Source organism: Equus caballus, chromosome 9 (assembly GCF_041296265.1).
Source record: "Equus caballus isolate H_3958 breed thoroughbred chromosome 9, TB-T2T, whole genome shotgun sequence".
Lineage (NCBI taxonomy): Eukaryota > Metazoa > Chordata > Mammalia > Perissodactyla > Equidae > Equus > Equus caballus.
The window spans coordinates 61,286,975-61,306,467 of record NC_091692.1 but is presented as its reverse complement, the minus strand read 5'-3'; the positions used below and the strand labels follow the sequence as shown (position 1 = coordinate 61,306,467).

The following is a 19,493-nucleotide window of genomic DNA, read 5'->3' as shown; positions in this document are numbered from 1 at the left end:
AATTTTATCTGAATTTTAAAAGTTGAGTACCATTTGCTTAGGAGGAGAGAAAAGGGAGTGGCATTTCAGACAGAGGGAATGGCTTCAGTGAAGCATGGAGTAGAGAGATAGTTAAGACCAGCCCTAGGTGATGTGCAAGATATAATTGTGTTTTATTTTCTGAAATAATTTTTGATATCCTGATAGTGACTAGAGAAGTTATTTCATGAAAGCAACTGCAGACAGATGATGGTACTGAGGCTGAGATACCAGAAGACCTAAATTTGACCCGTAGCCCTATCATTTACTAATCGTGCAGTATTTACCCTCTCTGAACTTCAGTTTTCTCATCTATCCAATAAGGATAATATCCATTTCCTAGGGCAGTGAGGTTTAAATCAAGACACAGATAAAAAGCGCTTTTACAATTCTAATGTGTAGTGTTATTATTATATACAACATATTTTTCCCTTCTTTTTCCAAGCAGTAACCCCACTGTTAGTTTTAAAACTCAAATAATATTTTTGTCTTAATGTTGTGTTCATTTCTGAGGCAGAACATGGCATAATAATACTTAGAGATTCATGCAGTTGATAGTGTACTTTAAAAAGTTGAGTTCAAAAAGAAGAGTACTATATTAAATGATGCAAATATTAGATTTTTATTTTTCACTGGAGAATGGAATCAACTTTTTCCAAAAATAAGTGAAGTTCCTGTATCACTGAATTTTTTTTTAATTTCACACATTTTGTTATCTGTTCAAATTGGCAGAATTTGTGTAATACTTCTTTTTAGTGGTTTGGGGTAGTCTTAGAAATCCAGGTTAGTTTACTAATTTCTAAATGTTTATGCAAATAAACAGTTTGATTAAAAACTCTTTGTGATGGGTAACCCATATAATCTTGATTTCATATATCAGTAAAATAATTAGGTTTAGTTCTTTACTTAATATTCTGAGTCTGGTTTCCCATCTGCAAAGGTAGAATAGTGAAAAAATGGCTAAAACTTGTAAATTGTAAATCACTGAGAAGAGAAGAAAGGGGATGGATATGCCTATACTTCTGGGATGGTAGGATGAAATCATGACTCCATCTTCTGAATCTGCTGTTGGGCCTCATGTGCTCAAAGACTCCCTCTAAATTTGGTGAAAATTGACTCAGCTGTGTTCAAACAATGTAGTAACAAACAGAAATTTAATGTATATAGATTTATAATTATTAGTTTTGTGATATATGTTTCTTCCTCAGACATATGACATTGCGGATAGAGGCCATGTCTATCTTGTTCATGGTGATAACCTCAGGGTTTAGCACATACTGGGCTAGATTTCCACTCTGAAATTAGGCCAAAATCCCCTTGATTGAGGCATTCCTAATACTCTTCAGTCGCATGTTTCCACTTTCATGGATTTTTTTTTTTATTGTGGTCATAATAGCTTATAACACAGTGAGATTTCAGTTATACATTATGGTTTGTCATACACCATATCAGTATGCCCCTTCACCCCTTGTGCCCACCCTCCAACGTCCCTTCCCCGGTAACCAGTAATTTATTCTCTTTGTCCTTAAGTTTGTTTATATTCCACATATACGTGAAATCATATGGTGTTTGTCTTTCTCTGTCTGGCTTATTTAGCTTAACATTATGCCCTCAAGGTTCATCCATGTGGTTGCAAATGGGATGATTTCATCTTTTTTTGTAGCTGAGTAGTATCCCATTGTATATATACACCACATCTTCTTTATCCAATCATCTGTCGATGGGCACTTAGGTTGCTTCCACATCTTGGCATTCATAGGTTATTTCTGAAGAAAGATAGTCATTAACTTATGTGGATTTTTTTATAAGTCTCTCTTATCATCTCTATACCATAGATTGTTAATGGGTACCTTACTATAATCCTATAGGCTGAAAATGGCTATTAACTGAGGGTTTTTTTTAATGGAACTTTTATTTTTAGTACCTGAAGTTATGGAAAACAAGGAGCCATGTTTTGGAGGCCAAGCCTATAGACTTTAGTTTTTAAGTGAGGATGTTTAGCAAAGTGTCTAGTGTTGGTGGTTCTTAACCAGAGTGTGCAACTAAATTATTGAGAAACATTTTCAAAATATATGAGCTCAGGACCCCATCCTCATTTTGATTGGGTAGCTCTGGGGCAGAATATGTCTTTTGTTGTTGTTTGTGGGGTTCAATTAGGTGTTTATTTTTTTAACTCTAAGTAATAGATGTTTGTGATACAATACTATGCAGAAGGTAGAAAGTGAATACTAAAGATTGTACTCTCCAAGGTAGTAACCATTGTTAATGGTTTTTTAACATTTTCCCGGAAATTGTGTATGTTTATGTAAGCCTGTGTGGGTATGTTTTTTCCATAAATATGCTCGTACTGTATGTACTATTTTGCAATTATTATTGTTCACTCGGCGTTGTATAGAGAGATCTTTCCAGTTCATTACACATAAATTGTGGTTGGTTCGTTTATTTTTGCCAGTCCCCTATTGGACACTTAAGTTATTTCCAGATTTTGTATGGGGTTTTTTTGGTCTTGTTTTGTTTTGTTTGCTTCTATCAACTAGGCTGCAGTGAATTTCCTTGCACAATATGTCTTTGCACACTTGTGTCCTTACATTATCTGAAGGATAAGTTTTACATGTAGGATTGCTGATCAAAGAATATTTCCATCTTGAAGTTTAATAGATAATGCTAAATTAGTTAGTAAAAATTGTGCTGATTTGCACTCCTCTGAACAGTAGGTGAGAAGCTTCTTTCAGTACACACTCACTAACCCTGTTCAATCTTACTCAATTTAACGTGCACAAAGATGTTATCTAATGTATGAATTTTCATTTCTTTAGTTGTGAGTGTTGTCAAACACTGTTTCCTGTCTTCCTAATTTTTGTAATTCTTTTTTTCCCAACGTACTGCTTGTATATTTGCTCATTTTGCCATTAGGTTGTACATCTTTTTCTTATCAATGTGTAAAAGCTGTTTGTATGGTCAGGAAATTTTTTCATTGTTATACATGTGTTTCTAGTTTATAGTATTTTTTACCATAAAGAAATATTAAATTTTTAGTATTCAAATTTGTGTATTTTCCTTTGAGGCATATTTGTGTATTTTCACAATATTTTAGAAAGGCTTCCTAAGTAGGATGACCGTATGTTCCAGTATGTGCCTGTTATCTTAGTTCAAATATTAATAGCACCTCCACTCACTCTTATAGGTTCTCATTTGGATAATAAACTATATGGCTCTCAAATTTCTAAAAAGTGTGCATTTTTGAAAAAAAATTCCCAGGTGATACTGATTAAGTACCACTAGTTTAATATTTTAAGTGATAAATTCTTAGGACAAGATCCTCAAGATACATTCCCTTTACAGTTCTGTTCTGTGATACATATATTGAACACTGGAGTGCAGAAAGCATTTTGAGATACAAGAGAAAATAAAAACATGAAGAAGAAAATCTGCAGAAAATTTTGGTAAAACCTACTATTATGCTCTATATTTTCTTCAGAAGGGAGAATGCTGCAAATAATGGGAAAGTATAAACTGATGGACATGAATAAAGTTTGCCTAAGTGAAATGTTTTTCTAGATTTTGTGTTGGGAAATCAATATGGCTTTCTCTGGGATATGTGTTGATATCAACTCAGGAAGCCTTTTTTTTTTTTTTTTTGACTTTTAATTGTGGTATAACAGTCATCAGAAAAATGCATTAATTGTGAATTCGGAGGTCAATGATTTATCACAAAGTGAACATACCTTTGTAACCACTATGCCGATCAAAGTTCCCTTTGTGCCTCTCTCTGAAAGGTAGCTACAATCGTGACTTCTAACATCATAGATTAGTTCTGCTTGTTTTTGACCTTTATTTAAATGGAATTATACGGTACACATTCTTTTGTGTGAGATTCCTTCTTGTTGTGTGTATAGCAGTATTGTGCTCATTTTCATTGCTTTCCAGTATCCTAGAGGGTGAATATACCACAATTTATTTATCCATTCTACTATTGATAGAAATGTGGGTTGTGCCCAGTTTTTTAGCTTATTCTAATTAATGCTGCTATGAATGTTGTTATGTATATCTTTTGATGTGTGTGTGCATTCCTTTCTTTTTCACACTCATTTCTAGGAGTATAATTGGGTAATGGAATATCTCTGTTCAAATTTGATACTCTTAAACAGTTTTCCAAAGAAGTTGTGCCATTGTACACTTCCACCAGCAGTCCACATCTTTGCTGACAGTTGGAAATGTCAGTCTGAATTTTAACCATTCTGTTGGGTGTGTAGTGGTCTCCCAGTGTGGCTTTAATGTGTATTTCCCTGATGACAAATGATGTTGAGCACTTTTTCATATCCTTTTTTGACATGCCTAAGTCCTTTGCCCGTTTTCCTATTGGATTGTCTGCTGTGTCATATTGATTTGTAAGTGTTCTTTCCATACTCCGGATACTGGTCCTTTATTAGTTATATGTGGCAAATGTCTTCCACTCCCTTGATACTATCTGTTGATGTTATTGTAATCCAGTTTATCAGTCTTTTATGATAAGTACTTTTGTATATTCTGTTTAAGAGTTCTTTTCATTGAAATACTCTCTTCTATTGACTCCTAGAAGCTTTATGATTTTACTTTTTGTATTTAGGTCCATGAACCATCTGCTTGGGGTATGCACCTTTTCTCTTCTCAGATGGTAACCAGTAAAACAGTACTATGTTGTTTTGGTTTTGAAAAGGCTGTTCTTAGTGCTCAGCAGTGTCACCTTTGACATAAATCAAGTATCCGTATATATGTGGGACTTTTTTTCTGGACTGTTTTTGGTTCGATTAGTCTTTGTATCCATCCTTGTGATGTACCACATTGTCTTCTTAATTACTGTAACTTTACAATAAGTCATTATATCTGGCAGTGTAAGAGAACCTCCCCCACACACACTTTGTTCTTCAACATTGTGTAAGCTATACTTAGCCCTTTGTATATGCGTGTACTTTTTATTGTCAATTTTAAAAAAAACTCCTAAAAGCAGTGGGGAATCATTGAAGTCTGAGTGATAATGATCAAAAGTTTTGTATGATATTTTAACAATGATAAAGTCAGCTCAAATCTAGAATCTTTTGTTGAATTAAAGAATGTCCTTGTTGTTATTTCAGTGTTGATTTTATATTCTCTTGTAGTCTACTCAATAAATTGGCCTTATTTAAAAAAATTAAAACCTGATGATTAAAGAACATACTTGTTTGATGTTTCATAGTGAGTTTGTAAATTTATGAAAAAACAAGCAGACTAAGAATACAATTAAATGATCTTGGTGTTTTGTTTTGTTTCAGAACATCTATGATAACAGTCTTCTGTAAACTGAACTTTTTCAAGAATTCTCTGAAGGAACCAAGTAGGATTTTCTTACATCATGACTTAATCTGAACGCAACAACAAGAAATAAGTTTTCTCTCTAAATATAATGAAGGGTTGTGTGTAAACACAGACCCTGACTCAATTCTGATGAACATTTTAGACATGAGTTTGCATCGGCAAATGGGTTCAGATCGAGATCTTCAGTCTTCTGCTTCATCTGTGAGCTTGCCTTCAGTCAAAAAGGCACCGAAAAAAAGAAGAATTTCAATAGGCTCTCTGTTTCGGAGGAAAAAGGATAACAAACGTAAATCAAGGGAGCTAAATGGCGGGGTGGATGGAATTGCGAGTATTGAAAGTATACATTCTGAAATGTGTACTGATAAGAACTCCATTTTCTCCACAAATACCTCCTCTGACAATGGATTAACTTCCATCAGCAAACAAATTGGAGACTTTATAGAGTGCCCTTTGTGCCTTTTGCGGCATTCTAAAGACAGATTTCCTGAGATAATGACTTGTCATCATAGATCTTGCGTGGATTGCTTACGACAATATCTAAGGATAGAAATTTCTGAAAGTAGAGTTAATATCAGTTGCCCAGAATGTACTGAACGGTTTAATCCCCATGATATTCGCTTGATATTAAGTGATGATGTTTTGATGGAAAAATATGAAGAATTTATGCTTAGACGGTGGCTCGTTGCAGATCCTGATTGTAGGTGGTGTCCAGCTCCGGACTGTGGGTAAGAAGATTTTGTCTAATTTTTCTTGAGTTAATTTTTTTTCTCTGTGGATAAAATAATAGTTTGCTGACCATTACTCAAAAGAAAAATCTTGACATGCCAGTTAATTGATTCATTCAATAGATAAACATATATTGAGTGCATAACACATGTCAGGTGCAATAGTGGATGTTAAAGGCAGGAATCTTACTTTACTCATTTTTATATTATCTCTGCATCACATATTCACTTAAGAGCATTTTCAGAAGAAAGGGATAAGATAGTAGAGTACAGGATCTAGTTGTGGGCAAAATTGATTTTCCCCATACATTTGGGGAATTTTTATTTTGGTATAACAGATGAAATGATCAGGGGTTTTGCTTGTTTGTTTTTGGTGCGGAGGTCATTTGTATAAACTTAAATGACTCTTTTTGAAGGGTATCTTAATCTGTGCCACAGTATGATGTAGTCATGCTGGTATAGATAACAAGTATTTACTAGTCTCAAGATCTAGAGGTTACGTAGTACTTCACATGCCTCAACTTTTTGAATTACGAATACCATTTTCCCAACACTTAAAATAATTTTGCATATATATTTGATTATCATGTTAACAGCAACCCCTGTTTAAAAAGAATTACTATGTACGGTTGTCACAACCAGGAATAAACAGTCAATATGCTCTTCAAGAATAACGAAAGCCATAAATACTGGATGTGATTTAGCATACCATTAGTAAACCAGAAATTATCTATAAGTAAGAGTTTGGGAAACCCAGAATGTCCAAGTTTATGTGGATACAATCAGAGACAAGGTTTGAATGTGAGTCTGTCACATGACAATTTCAGGACTCATCATCCAAATCAAATCTGTTTTTAACAGCCTGTCTAGTAGCAAATTTTTAGATTGCATCTAGCCTATATTCTATAATTTTAAATGAGAAAAGTTAGTAATATGTTTCCAGCCTGTGCAAATCTCAACCAGTTTTCCGAGGTGTCACTGGCACTTAACTATCCACCAAGGATTTCTGTGTAATATAAAGCATTAAAAATATTACCTAATTTTTAAACATTTTATGAATTCCTTAGTTGTTTGAAGGACTCAGAGATACTATTCAGTATCAAATTTGAACTATGCTCTCCTATACTACATGGAGCTTGAACTATAACATAAGAAAATAATAGGTTAAAGATAACTGTCTAAACTGGGCCAAGGTTGGCTGTGCTTGCAGGTGTATGGCAGAAGCAAACACTGGTACCCATGAAGGGCTAAATTCTTAAGAAAAAGATAGGAAGAAAATAGGGATAGTGAACAATGCCTTTAAATAACTTGAGCAGGAGACAGTATCCTGTCAGAAGAACAGCTTGGATCTGATTGTAGCACTCTTGATCCCATGGACCTCTGTACAACATGTTCACTGTTGCAGGTGTGCACATTCATTAGAGTAGATTTCAAGTTGGATAGCAATTTTTAGGTTAAAAAAAACTTTTTGCAAGTCATTATAGCAAATTCTCCTGTAGAGAGAGTTCATCTAGTGAGGAATATGCCTCTGTATTGCTTCTTATCTGGAGAAAGAGTGTGATTTTCTAACTGTCTTTCACAGAACCCTAGGGTAAGAGATATTTCACGAGTTCCTTTTAAGTGTTTAATAGTTTTAAAAGAAAAAAATCTGAAAATAATGGAACAAATTAAAGAGAGGTTTAAGTGGCAGGACTTCTGGCCAGGAGAGGTTGAGGCAATAAATCCAGGGGCACAAGCTTTCTAGTCACTAAATAGGAGTATTCTCTTGTGCTGAGTGGATTGATCATGTCATCATAGTAGACAATATCAACACTATCAACCTAATGGAACACTATATTTGGGGCTGACATAGATTCTAGTTTATATAAGAACTTGATTTGGGGTGAAGCATGCCAAACCAACTGGGAAAATATAGCTTATTCAACATATAGAATTGCGAAAATTAGATATTTGAGGGGGGAAAAATTAGATTGTCACCACACATAACACATCAAAACAAAATCAAAGCAGGTTACAGAGGTAAGTTATATAAATAAAAGGAAACAATTAAACTAAAAGAAAATACAGGTGAATGATTAGCTTACCTACTGCCATATTATTTATTAAAATTTAATGCACAATCACCCTATAACTTAGAAGAACCACTCCTGATTGAATACCTTAGAGAAACTCTTATGTGCCAGGAGACATCTAGTTAGGACACATGTTTAAGATTGTTCACAGCAGCAAACAAACAAGAAAAAAACAAATGTTCATTAACAGTAAAATGAATAAACATTTAGTTTCATGGTTACCTCTTGAGAGGAAGATGAAGGGATGTGAATTTTGAGGAGCAATCAAGGAACTTCTAAAGCCACTGATAAAAAAGGTAACCTTAGATTCTGACTCACCCAGGATAGTCCCAGTTGATGCTTATTGTACTGGTGTAATTTTTAATAGCATCGCCTTTTTTTCCTCAAGTGTTCCAGTTTAGGTTGTGAATTATATGGTCACCCTACTGATCCTGTTCTTATTTTATGGTAGATACAGGGGTATTCGTTTTATTGTTCTTTATAAATCCTTTCATATATATGGAATTTCTCAGTAAAATTTTAAGGTTTTTCATAAACTCAGACTTTGGGATATTTCTGCACAGTTTCTTCTCATTGAAACTTCATTGTTAGAAAGTAAAATGGCTTAGTATTCTGAATATTTTGGGGAGGATAAATGTTAACTCAAGTATAAAATACACAATAATAGAAACAGCTACTTTAATAGATTCTGTTATTTTGAAAACAACCACTCAACTGTTATAAGTTTAACAAAGAATTGGTCTTGATTAATTTGGCTATAAATTAATTTTTGGTTTTGGTGGTTGTCAGTAGTCTTACTACAAAGGACAAAGAAAACACGTCATGGAGATTACTCTTATTTATGTATTCTCGTTTATATTTGATTTATGCTGGCTCTCTAGATTGTTAAGAGCATATTTTATATACTTGATTATGTTATAGGTTTTATGGTTGTGTTATGTAGAAAACATCACCAAGTAACATAAAACTTATGTGTATACTTTGAAAACAGAATACTACATAAGCCCTCATTAAAAGTTACAGTTTTACTTACTATGAGCATGTACAGACCTGATTTTTAATCTCTATCCTATCATATTGTTATAAGGATTAAGATAGATCTTTGATGTTGCTACTTGCATAATTCCTAGCACACAGGAAGCTTTTAGTAGCTCTTACTTATCATTCCTCATCTCCATTTCTGGTTTTGTTTTTATTTTTTTAGAACAGTCATTCAAATATTTAATGCACCTATGTGCCAGGTACTGAAGATTTAATAATGAGCAAAAGATGAAAATCCCTGCCCTCTGGAACTTATTAAAATCTTTGGCTCCATAGAGGGACATGTTTTATTTAAACTCCCTTTATTTTTTAAATCTGGCATAAGGAATGTGGTAAACATCTGCTTGGCAGTTATTCATAGAAATGCTTAGCCAACAGTATGGTACCTTAGGCATGTATATAGTATTTAACCCCTTTCATTGTACAACACACTTGAAAGGCTTTTTTCCAGAAATGCTAGATGTGAAATTATGAATTTTTACTTTTGCACTTGGTATTTATCAATATGGCTGTTCTTTGCGTCTGACATCAGTTTTACTTAAACATGTAATTTAACACAGTTTGAGAAATACTGCCTTAGCTTAGAGTAGAAAGAAAACCTGACCTGGTTTCTATTTGAGATCTCTTAGGATTTCTGACCTAATATTCTTTCCACTCTTCTGAGAGCCAGGGCAGATTAAACTTGTTTAAAGGACAGCGTTTCTAAAAACTCTTCTTGAGAAGGGGCCTAGGAGGCCAAACCTGTTTGCTGTGATTTAACCAGGGTAAAGTTAGCCAGATCTCTTCTAGAATATGGCAGTCTACACGGATTCAGAGAAGAATCTGGCCTTGGCTGGGGAGAAGAATTGAGGTGAAGGATGTGTAGGAGGGGAAGCATAGAATGTGTCTTGGATAAAAATATCTGATTGCCTTCTGCCTCGGAGGCCTAGTTTGTACATTGTCTAGGCAGATAGCAAAAAGTTGGCATTTTAGTTCTGTCATTACTTGTTTCAGTTAGCTAAGACCATCCTTTTACAAGTACCCATTATCCCTGCCATCTCATGTGAGTACTTCTGACTTTGCTGGGAATCTTTGAATATACAGGAACATTTATTATATTAGAATATAATTGATGATTTAATGTCTGTGAGCCCCTCAAGGGCAAAAAAAAGTATTTTTTTTTCTTTGTAACTGTAGGTCAACCACATGCTCAATAAGTATTGTTGAATGAACTGATCTGACTGTGTGCTGCTAACATAACTCATATAACTTAGGAACAGTTAATAAACCATTTTAAAGTAATGTGATCAACTGTAATCAGGTTTGTGTAGCTTCAAGCTGATATGCTGACATTTAAATGGCTCCAAATAATAACTTATTCTGGTGGAGGATACTATTCATAATGGATTAAAAAAATGGGGCTGGCCGTAGACTTAGGGGCTAAAGAATATGTATTTTTTGAATTCCAGTTAATATCCATATGACTCTCATTCCCCTCCTACGAAGAAGAGTTTTAGCCATAACTTGGCCATCTTTTCACATGCTGGAAATGCTTTTTAGGCTGATGTTTTAGAAATTTTATATAAAGGAGAGATCCAACTTTGATTTTCTCTGGAGGAAACAGTACATGTGACTTCGAAAACAGCAGGTTTTGTGTATGAGGAGCCATAATGAATAAACTATGTTTCAGGGGAAGTTGTAATTTATAACTAGTGATAAATATTACTATGTGTTAGAATAGACATTCCTGAAAGTATTCTAAGAATACCTTTAGTTAAGAATTTGCTCTTTTTAATTTATTCTTCCTAACCATAAAATTAATTTAGGTGTATTTTAACACCAAATAATTCAGTATATACTACTGCTACACCAAACATTGTTAATTGATACTAAGACTTTTAGTAGAGTTTTAGGGAATCAATAAAAATAACGTTCTTCCCCTCACACCCTCATTAAGAACCAGGTTGATATATAAGACACAGGAGATATTTCAGCTTTCTCTTACTAATTAGTCGACTAAAGAATGTAGCTTTAGAAATTGCAGCCAAAAGGGCTTGCTAACACTCCACCCCTAAATTAGACGGACATCTCCAAATAGTCTGGGCAGTTCTCTACAACTGTAGGCCTCTCCTGCAACATGTAGTGGAAAGCAGATCAGAATGCTTCCTCTGTAGGAAAACAGATCCTGAAAGAGGGAACCAGGAAATGACCCTCACTTTGCTAGATCTTCTCCCAATTATATTAATCAAGTAAGTCTCTCCTTTTCCACTGAACTGGTAGTTACTTCTTGCAAGTGGAAATATGAGCCTGTTGGTTTTGATATAGAACTTGACTTTTCCCCTTAACTGAGTCAAATAATTTTGATATTTCTGATTATATTTCCTTTGTTCTTTAAAGGTTGTGTTAAAACTTTGTGCTTTTGAAAAAAGTTTTCTTGGACTCCTGGATAATCTTTCTTCATTCTTTTTTCTCATCTTTTAATTAAAATTCTTATTTTTATGTCTTTCTTAGGATTACATTTCATGTTAACTATAGTTTGCTCTTCTTACTGTTCTTCATAAGGAATTTGCTCAAGGCAGAATGTACTATCCCTGTTTCCTCAGTGTTACCGATAGGGTAATTTGTGGAACTCTGGTACTCTGAAAATCTCCAGGAAATAGATGTCGTGGTCAAATCATTCAAGAAGTAGTGTTTGCTATCTACTGAATGTTGGTATGTTAAAAATTCTTTTAGCAAATCCTATAGTAAAAAAACAAACAAAAAAGCAGTCTAATTTTGCTTAGCATTTTTCTAACTTGAGCATTGAATACTTTCTTAGTGTGGATCACCTGTTAATAACCCAGTGAACAGAAAACATTCCTGGAAAGACTGCCCTATTTCAGTCCCTTTATATCTTCTTCACTTTCTTCCTATTCTTCCACTCCTGCTAAGTAGGAATGTTTAAGCATTTCAAGTAGCTAGAGACTTTCAGCTGAAGAACAGAGATGGAAAGTAGGACTTAAGTTAAATGATGGATCATAGAAGGAAATGGAGTTCTTCCAAACCAAGTTTGGGTCTGAATATGCCAGAGATGTTTAGTTAACCAGTATTATTGTTCTCTCTCTGACATTCTGCTAAGCCTGGTTTTATTCCAAATAACACTTAATGCACCAGAGACTCCTGAAATTTTTCTTTCAAGCAAGTATTTTGTATTTAGGTTTACCATTTGCTTCCATTATAATTTGAGAACTGTTTTCCAATGGAAAATAAGTTTGGCTCCCACCCAATGAAAATCACCTTCAAGAGGCCTAACATTCCGTTTTCAAAATATGTGAATGCTAGGTACATTTAATTCCTTGATATGTTATAGAATGTGCTTAACAGTTATTATTAGGGCTGAATGTGTATGAACACAGAACACTTACATAGTAAACACTTAATCATTGTTAGCATAAGAAAAAACTACTAGACAAACTAACTTTTACAGTCATCAAAATATGTATTCATGAAAATATTTGGTTAGTATTATTAAAGATAATCTTGTTTTTCTTTGGAATTTGCACAGATTGAATAGACTTGAACGTTTAGTTCTGGGATAGGACATCTTAGCTTTTCCATTAAGAAAACGCAGAGAAGTAGCATAAAACAAGTTTCATGTACTTTATCTCTAACATTTGAGTACATGTGATGTGCCATGAACTAATTCTCTTTCCCTTTCTCCCTGCTTTCCCTCACCTCTTTCTCTCTCCACACACACACACACATTGTCTTATTTAAATGTCACAACTCTTTTTATTATATCCTAATTTTTGAGATGCATCAAAACCTACATTTTCACCAAATGCCAAGTGGCCAGATGTTGAATCAATATTCCTCCAAGGCCAAAGTCAAATATTACCAATCATGGTGTGATGAACTTCTGGGTTAGAAAAATAAATGTAAATTTCATTTTAAAACATTATTGTTTTAATTAACAGTCACATATTAAATGTTTGACATCATAATGCAGGAATGATAATTACTATACATGTCAGCTGTTAATTTGCTCCTGATAATTATTCTGCGTATTTTAAAAATTCTAAATAGATAATAGATATTCACTGTCTATAAGGATCATTTCCAACAAGCTTAAGTCTTTAGACTTAAAACTATAAAGAATTTTCATCTTAAAGCAGTTTATGAAGCTGTTTTGAAGTTTGATTATTGAGAAGAAACTGTTTTTTGCATCCTCAGTTTTCTTGCCATACCCCTTCATATTTTTATGGCTTTTGTGCCAGATTTTGGAACTTCGCTGCCATGAAATTTTGAAATGGCAAAGTTAACATTCTGCTTTTAATTTTTCTTGTCAAGATATTATGCATTCCCTACTAGAACTGTCTCTTAAAAGACTCATAGCCTAAATCGTTAATTAAAAATTGTCAGTTCTTAAAAGTTTTGTTTAGTGATATACTAGTGTATTGAACAACCTTCTGCAAAGGTTAGAATTATGATATAACCTAATTTCTATTAATCTACCTAATATTTTTATAAATATTTATTTGCTCATAAAGGATATATTCCTCCTAAATTTATCTAGTTAAAACACTCTCAATGTTCGTATTATCAGTAAATCTGTTTCCCTATGTAATTATTTGCAAGTTCTTAAGTTTGTATCTAAATTTGACTTTTACAGTCAACACTAATAATTATTGCATTTTATTCTTGCAACACAATGTGTATGTTTATAGTTTAGTTGTCCAGTAAAATTTCACCATATAAAGCAATAAGATTTTTACTCTAAGTTATGCCTGGAATGCCTACCTATGTTTATTTTAAAATGGATGTTCAGATATTAATATGACATACGTTATGTTAATGTAGAAATGATGGTAACTTGTATGATCACATGTTCATATCAAGCACAAGTGCAGAGTACTCACAATGTCATTAAAGCTGTCATATGCTTATTTGGCTTTCTAAAGATCAAGGAGGCCAAAGCTGAAGCTGATTGTGGCTAAATAACTGAGGCCAAACCAAACTTCAGAGGATCCCTATTTTATGTTTGGGAAAACTTAGTTGTAGGGAGATTATGTAACTTACATAAAACTATACAGCTAATAAGTGGTGGAAGTGGAATTTGGCCCAGGTAGCCTAAACTTTTCTTCTTCCTTTATAAATTGTGACTGATTTGAAAAATAGTTGGTTTTAGTGTTGTCCCCTGCATGCACACAGGTTTCCCCATTGTGTCCCTCCTTTTCCCTCCTTCTTTCAAGAAAAGGTAGGATAGAGAAGAGGTTTAGAAGAGAATGCAATTTCCTTTTCATTGACTATTTTAAAGACTGCTTTAGATTATAACTTGATAGAAAATATAGTGTAGAATCTTTGAAAGTTTTTTTCTTTTTATTGAGACTGCAATGAATAAACTCTCAGGGAAATGAAACCTTGCTAAATTACCCTGTGTTGATTTAAATTACCTTTAATTCAATCATGTTTGAACATATTTATGATAGACAATGATAATTGGAGAATTGGTCTATCAGAAATAAAAGGGAATTTAAGATGTGAAATTTAAGTTTTAAGGGTGAGATACTAAGGGAGCAACAGGGCCAAAAAATGGAGGAACTTCCTGACTCTTAAAATTTTGCATAATTTAATAGATTATCTTGAAGTTTAATAAAAATCTCAGTTATGATTATTATTTAAAATTTTATTTTAATAATAGCCAGTAACAAGAGGAGCCCTGAAAACTCCCCTAAATTTCTAAGCAAAAGGAAATGTTTGATATTTCCTATACATAGGTAAGACTTGTTTGTTTCTCTTTCAAAGAGAACCAAAAAGCTCTAGACATTTTGTGTTTGAAAGTTTTATTGAGATAATTGTAGATTTGTGTGTAGCTGTAAGAAATAATTCAGAGAAATCCTGTGTGTCCTTCAAACACTTTGCCCCAGTGGTACCATTCTGCAAAGCTATAAAACAATATCACAACCAGGATATTGGCGTTAATACAATCTACTGATCTTATTCAAATTTCCCCAGTTTTACTTACACTTATTTGTGTGTGTGTGTGTGTGTCTTTAGTTATATACTATTTTATACTTGTAGGTTCATGTATCCACCACCACAGTCAAGGTACTGTACAACAAAGATCTCTTATGTTCCTCTTTTATAAATACAGCCACCTCTCTCCTGCCCTGTCCCCTCCCCACCCCATCCCTAACCCCTGGCAACCACTAATCTGTTTTCCATTTCTAAAATTCTATTTCAAAAATGTTATCTAAATGGAATCATACACCATGTAACTTTTCAAGATTGACTTTTTTCACTCAGCATAATTCCCCGGAGAGTCATCCAAGTTGTTAAGTGTATCAATAGTTCCTTTTTGTTGTTGAGTAGTATTCTGTGGTATATAATGCCACCATAGTTCGTCTAACCATTCACTTGTCGAAGGACATCTGGACTGTTTCCAGTTTTTGGCTATTGCAAATAAGCTGCTGTAAACATTTGTGTACAGGTTTTTGTGTGAACAGAAGTTTTCTTTTCTCTGGGATAAATGCCCAAGAGTGCACAGAATTTATTTTCACGGGGAAATTTTTAAAGTGCCAAAAATATTAACTCAGAGAGTAAGTTATTAGGGCTAGTCACAAATCTGCTGTTCTCAATCTTTTATCTGAAGTAAAGAAACAAACTTCCTAATTGAAAAATTCAAGTTTGTGTACTTTGTGGTAGGAGATTGGCCCCAAAGACTACTTTTACCATGCGTCTTAGAAACAAAAATATGAGAATTTATGTATAAATAGAAGATAATCACAGTTTATAATGGCAGAGTTTGCCATTAACTGACAGGTATAATTGATCCATATAGTCATTATATTTTTAGATGGATAATTTTTTAAATCTTTCTGATTTTGAAAGTAACAAGTAATTATAAAAATCAGAAGTGTATGAATATATAAAGAAGAAAATTAAAACTCTAATACCAGAAAAACTACTGTTAAGACTTTTGGTGTGTTTCTTTCTAGTCTTTTCTATGTGCATACAATACTGATTTAATAGCATTTTTATAAAATTGGGATTAAGCTATATATATAGTTTGGTATCCTAGTTAAAAGTTGAAAGTTAAAAGTTAAAAATTGAACTTAAAAGATTTTTAAACCATTTATATGTCTTCATTTGTGAACCGTTCATTTTTTCCCCATTTTTATATTGGTAAGATAGTGTTAGAGTTTATGGCTCTTTGCTCATGCATAAATAGAGAACTTTCAGGAATAGCATTTAAGATGGATAATTTTTTTACTTAGTGATTATCTCTTGTTTTACATCACATTTTAAGTCGTTTTTCTTGTTCTTTCAAGATATGCTGTGATAGCATTTGGATGTGCTAGCTGTCCAAAATTAACTTGTGGGCGAGAAGGCTGTGGAACAGAGTTTTGCTACCACTGTAAACAGATTTGGCACCCTAATCAGACCTGTGATGCTGCTCGACAAGAGAGAGCCCAGAGTTTACGTCTGAGGACTATACGTTCTTCATCCATTAGTTATAGTCAAGAGTCTGGAGCAGCAGGTATTTATGTCGAACTTTTTCTAATAAAATATTTGACAAAGAACACTAGTTATTTTAATAAAAATACAGTATTTAGTTCCTGTTATCACTTGTTCACCCTTCAGTTTTCAAAAGTGTTTTACATGTTAGTATTTCTGTCCCAGAAGCACTCATTCTTTCCTGTGGAAGAAAGTGGTATTGAGATTGGAAAGATTTTCTTTAAAAAAAAAAAGGAAAAAGGAAGTGTCATGATGATTTATATAACTGACTACTGAAGATGGTCCAAAACTGTTGTCTATAAAGATGTTTTATGTACAACTTAGCAAATATTTTAGTAAAGTATTAATTTTGAATATATTACCTTTAGGTTGTTTCTAATTGTGTAAATATCACAAGGTTACAGATTTAAAACAGTACAGTCAGCCTTCCATATCCTAGTAGATTCCATATCTGCAGATACCGAGGGCCAACTAAGGGACTTGAGCATCATAGATTTTGGTATCCAAGCATACCTCAGGAAGACTGTATTTATTTTTGGAATCCTTTTCATTTACATGTTTTGTGAAACATATTTTTTATTTACAGATGTCTCATCCAATTCCAGGATCAAGGGTTCAAAATCATATCTTAGTAGGGACACTAACAACTTTGTGTCCTTTGACACAAACTAAGAACTTTGGCTAGAAATTTAAAAATTAACCTGAGGATCTATACATGAGCAATGAATGTATCTCATAAATGTCAAAATTAAAAAAAAAAAATTTCTGAACATCTTAATGTTCTTTGAATAAAAGTTCCAAAAGTTAATATTTCACATTCATAGAATTTTCATTATTTATTGGGATTGCAATGAATTTTGGAAAAATATTCATTCACTTTCTCATTGATTGTAAAAGGGAAAAACTCAGAAAATACAGAAACTTATCAAGAAAATAATTCACATTCCTACCAGCAGCGTATTGAGATAGTCATGTACTTTATGCTACTAGAAAAAAAATCTTATTCAGCATTTAAAGTTGAATTTAAAATTAAACACTTAAAATTAAATAAACTTTAAATTCAACTTTTAATGCTTTATATAATGTGCATGGATTTTCATGCTTGTTTGCTGATTGACTTCTGTTTCCTGAAAATTTGGGGTGAAACTCAAATATATTAATAATAATTTTTAGGTATGAGTCCAGAAGCAGTTCAGAGAGGACTTGAATATACCTAAACTGTCCCCTGTGGAGTCAGCTGTAGTTGTTGAGTGGCCCAGTTGGAAATGATATCCCTCTTCTCTAAGTAGGGGATGGGCACACAGGACATAGACATGTAGAGTAAGAGAATGGACTCTGCAGTCAGACTCTCTGGATTCGAATCTCGGCTTCTCCACTTATTCTCTGTGTGACCATGAGCAAGTTACTTGCCTCATCTGTAAAATGAAGATACTTAGAATACTTATGTCCATAAAGTTGAAACATTTCTGGCTCAGAGTAAGTGCTCTGGCCATATGAGGTAGTGAAACTTAGAGAAATCAGTCACCTGCTAGAGATTTACATATGTCTGGACCATCATTAAAAAAAATGATTAAGAGATGACTTTTGTTACTAATTTTAAAATTATGATTTAGTTATCCAAATAAATGTTGGTCTTCCTCACAGGAGTCACTGTGAGAGATTGTATGTTTATTTCAGCAGTGCTCCCCTGGAATGCCTTATTGGTCATAACCTTTAGATCCTGATACATTCCCTTAATGTTAATTTGATTTCTGGGATGACCAAAAACTCCTTTGGAGTTAAGTCTAACAACTAGAGTATCATACCAATCACTGGTATGGAGTGGATCCAAAGTAGGAGGTGACTATATGATCATGAGAGTGATTTGTTTTTATATTATATAAAGCACTTTGAAAGTAATTATGAAAGAAAAACTTCCCAGATGATTTGAGCCAAATAGTAGCATTGTTGGAATAAATATAGCCTCCCAAGGTGATTTTTAAAAAGTAACTTTATTTGGAATTTTTCCATGTTTGTTTAAAAATCTTATAGTTCAAAAATTTTACATGCATTTTTACCTACAGTGCTCCAAAAATCAAAGCTCTCAGAACAAATGTTTATGTGATAGTTTCTTTTGATGTAATCTATAAAAAATTAAAACTTCAACTTGGGTTCTCACTGACTTGTGGGGAAAAAAGAGGAAAGGAAACTACCATCTAAAATGTTTTTATTAATTCCTATTCCAGATATCTCGGTATTTTTTGTCTCCCATTATCATAATACATTGAAAAATTGGCTGTGCTTTTAATAATAATAGCTTGGTGTAATAATAATTAGTTGGCTATTTCTTATAACTACTAGGGAATTTATGTACTTGGAGTTACATTTTAAATCAACCGCATATTTTTAATTTTTATCATATTTTCCCCCTTTATAAAAATATGCTTAATTGGCTCCCAACTCCTACCCCTAACTGCTAATAATACCAGCCCAAGAGATAACCACTGTTAACATTTTATTGTAAGTCCTTACAGGTAATATGGTAGAGGTAGGGGAGTTTTAAAACAAATTTTGAGAACATAGTATTTTGTAACCTATTGTTTTTTCTTAATGTAACAATGGCCCGTATTTTAACAGTAAATAGAGATGCAGTAGTCAAAAAAGACAAACTTTTGCCAAACACTTTAAATAGAAATGGGAAACCTTTTCTTTAATATAAAGGAGCTGTAGATTAATAGATGCTTGGGAATGGGGCATCAATTGACTGTCTAATCAGTAAAACAATTTTATGTAGGATTTTTGCATTTTGAGAATATTTTGAGAGAAATATATAATGTGCATAGTAAATTTT

The 19,493-nt window shown here is 33.3% G+C and overlaps 1 protein-coding gene across 3 annotated transcripts in view; it reads left to right on the top strand.

Annotated features, from left to right (window-relative positions):
* The window catches only part of RNF19A (ring finger protein 19A, RBR E3 ubiquitin protein ligase), a 45,074-nt gene that overhangs the window by 12,039 nt on the left and 13,542 nt on the right, over window positions 1-19,493 (top strand). For all 3 annotated transcript variants that reach the window (XM_001492262.5, XM_023648770.2, XM_005613230.4), the window contains exons 2-3: window positions 5,307-6,074; window positions 16,477-16,685. In XM_001492262.5, the coding sequence (XP_001492312.3) occupies window positions 5,479-6,074; window positions 16,477-16,685 (805 nt within the window). In that variant the 5' untranslated portion in view covers window positions 5,307-5,478. The remainder of the gene's footprint in view (window positions 1-5,306; window positions 6,075-16,476; window positions 16,686-19,493) is intronic.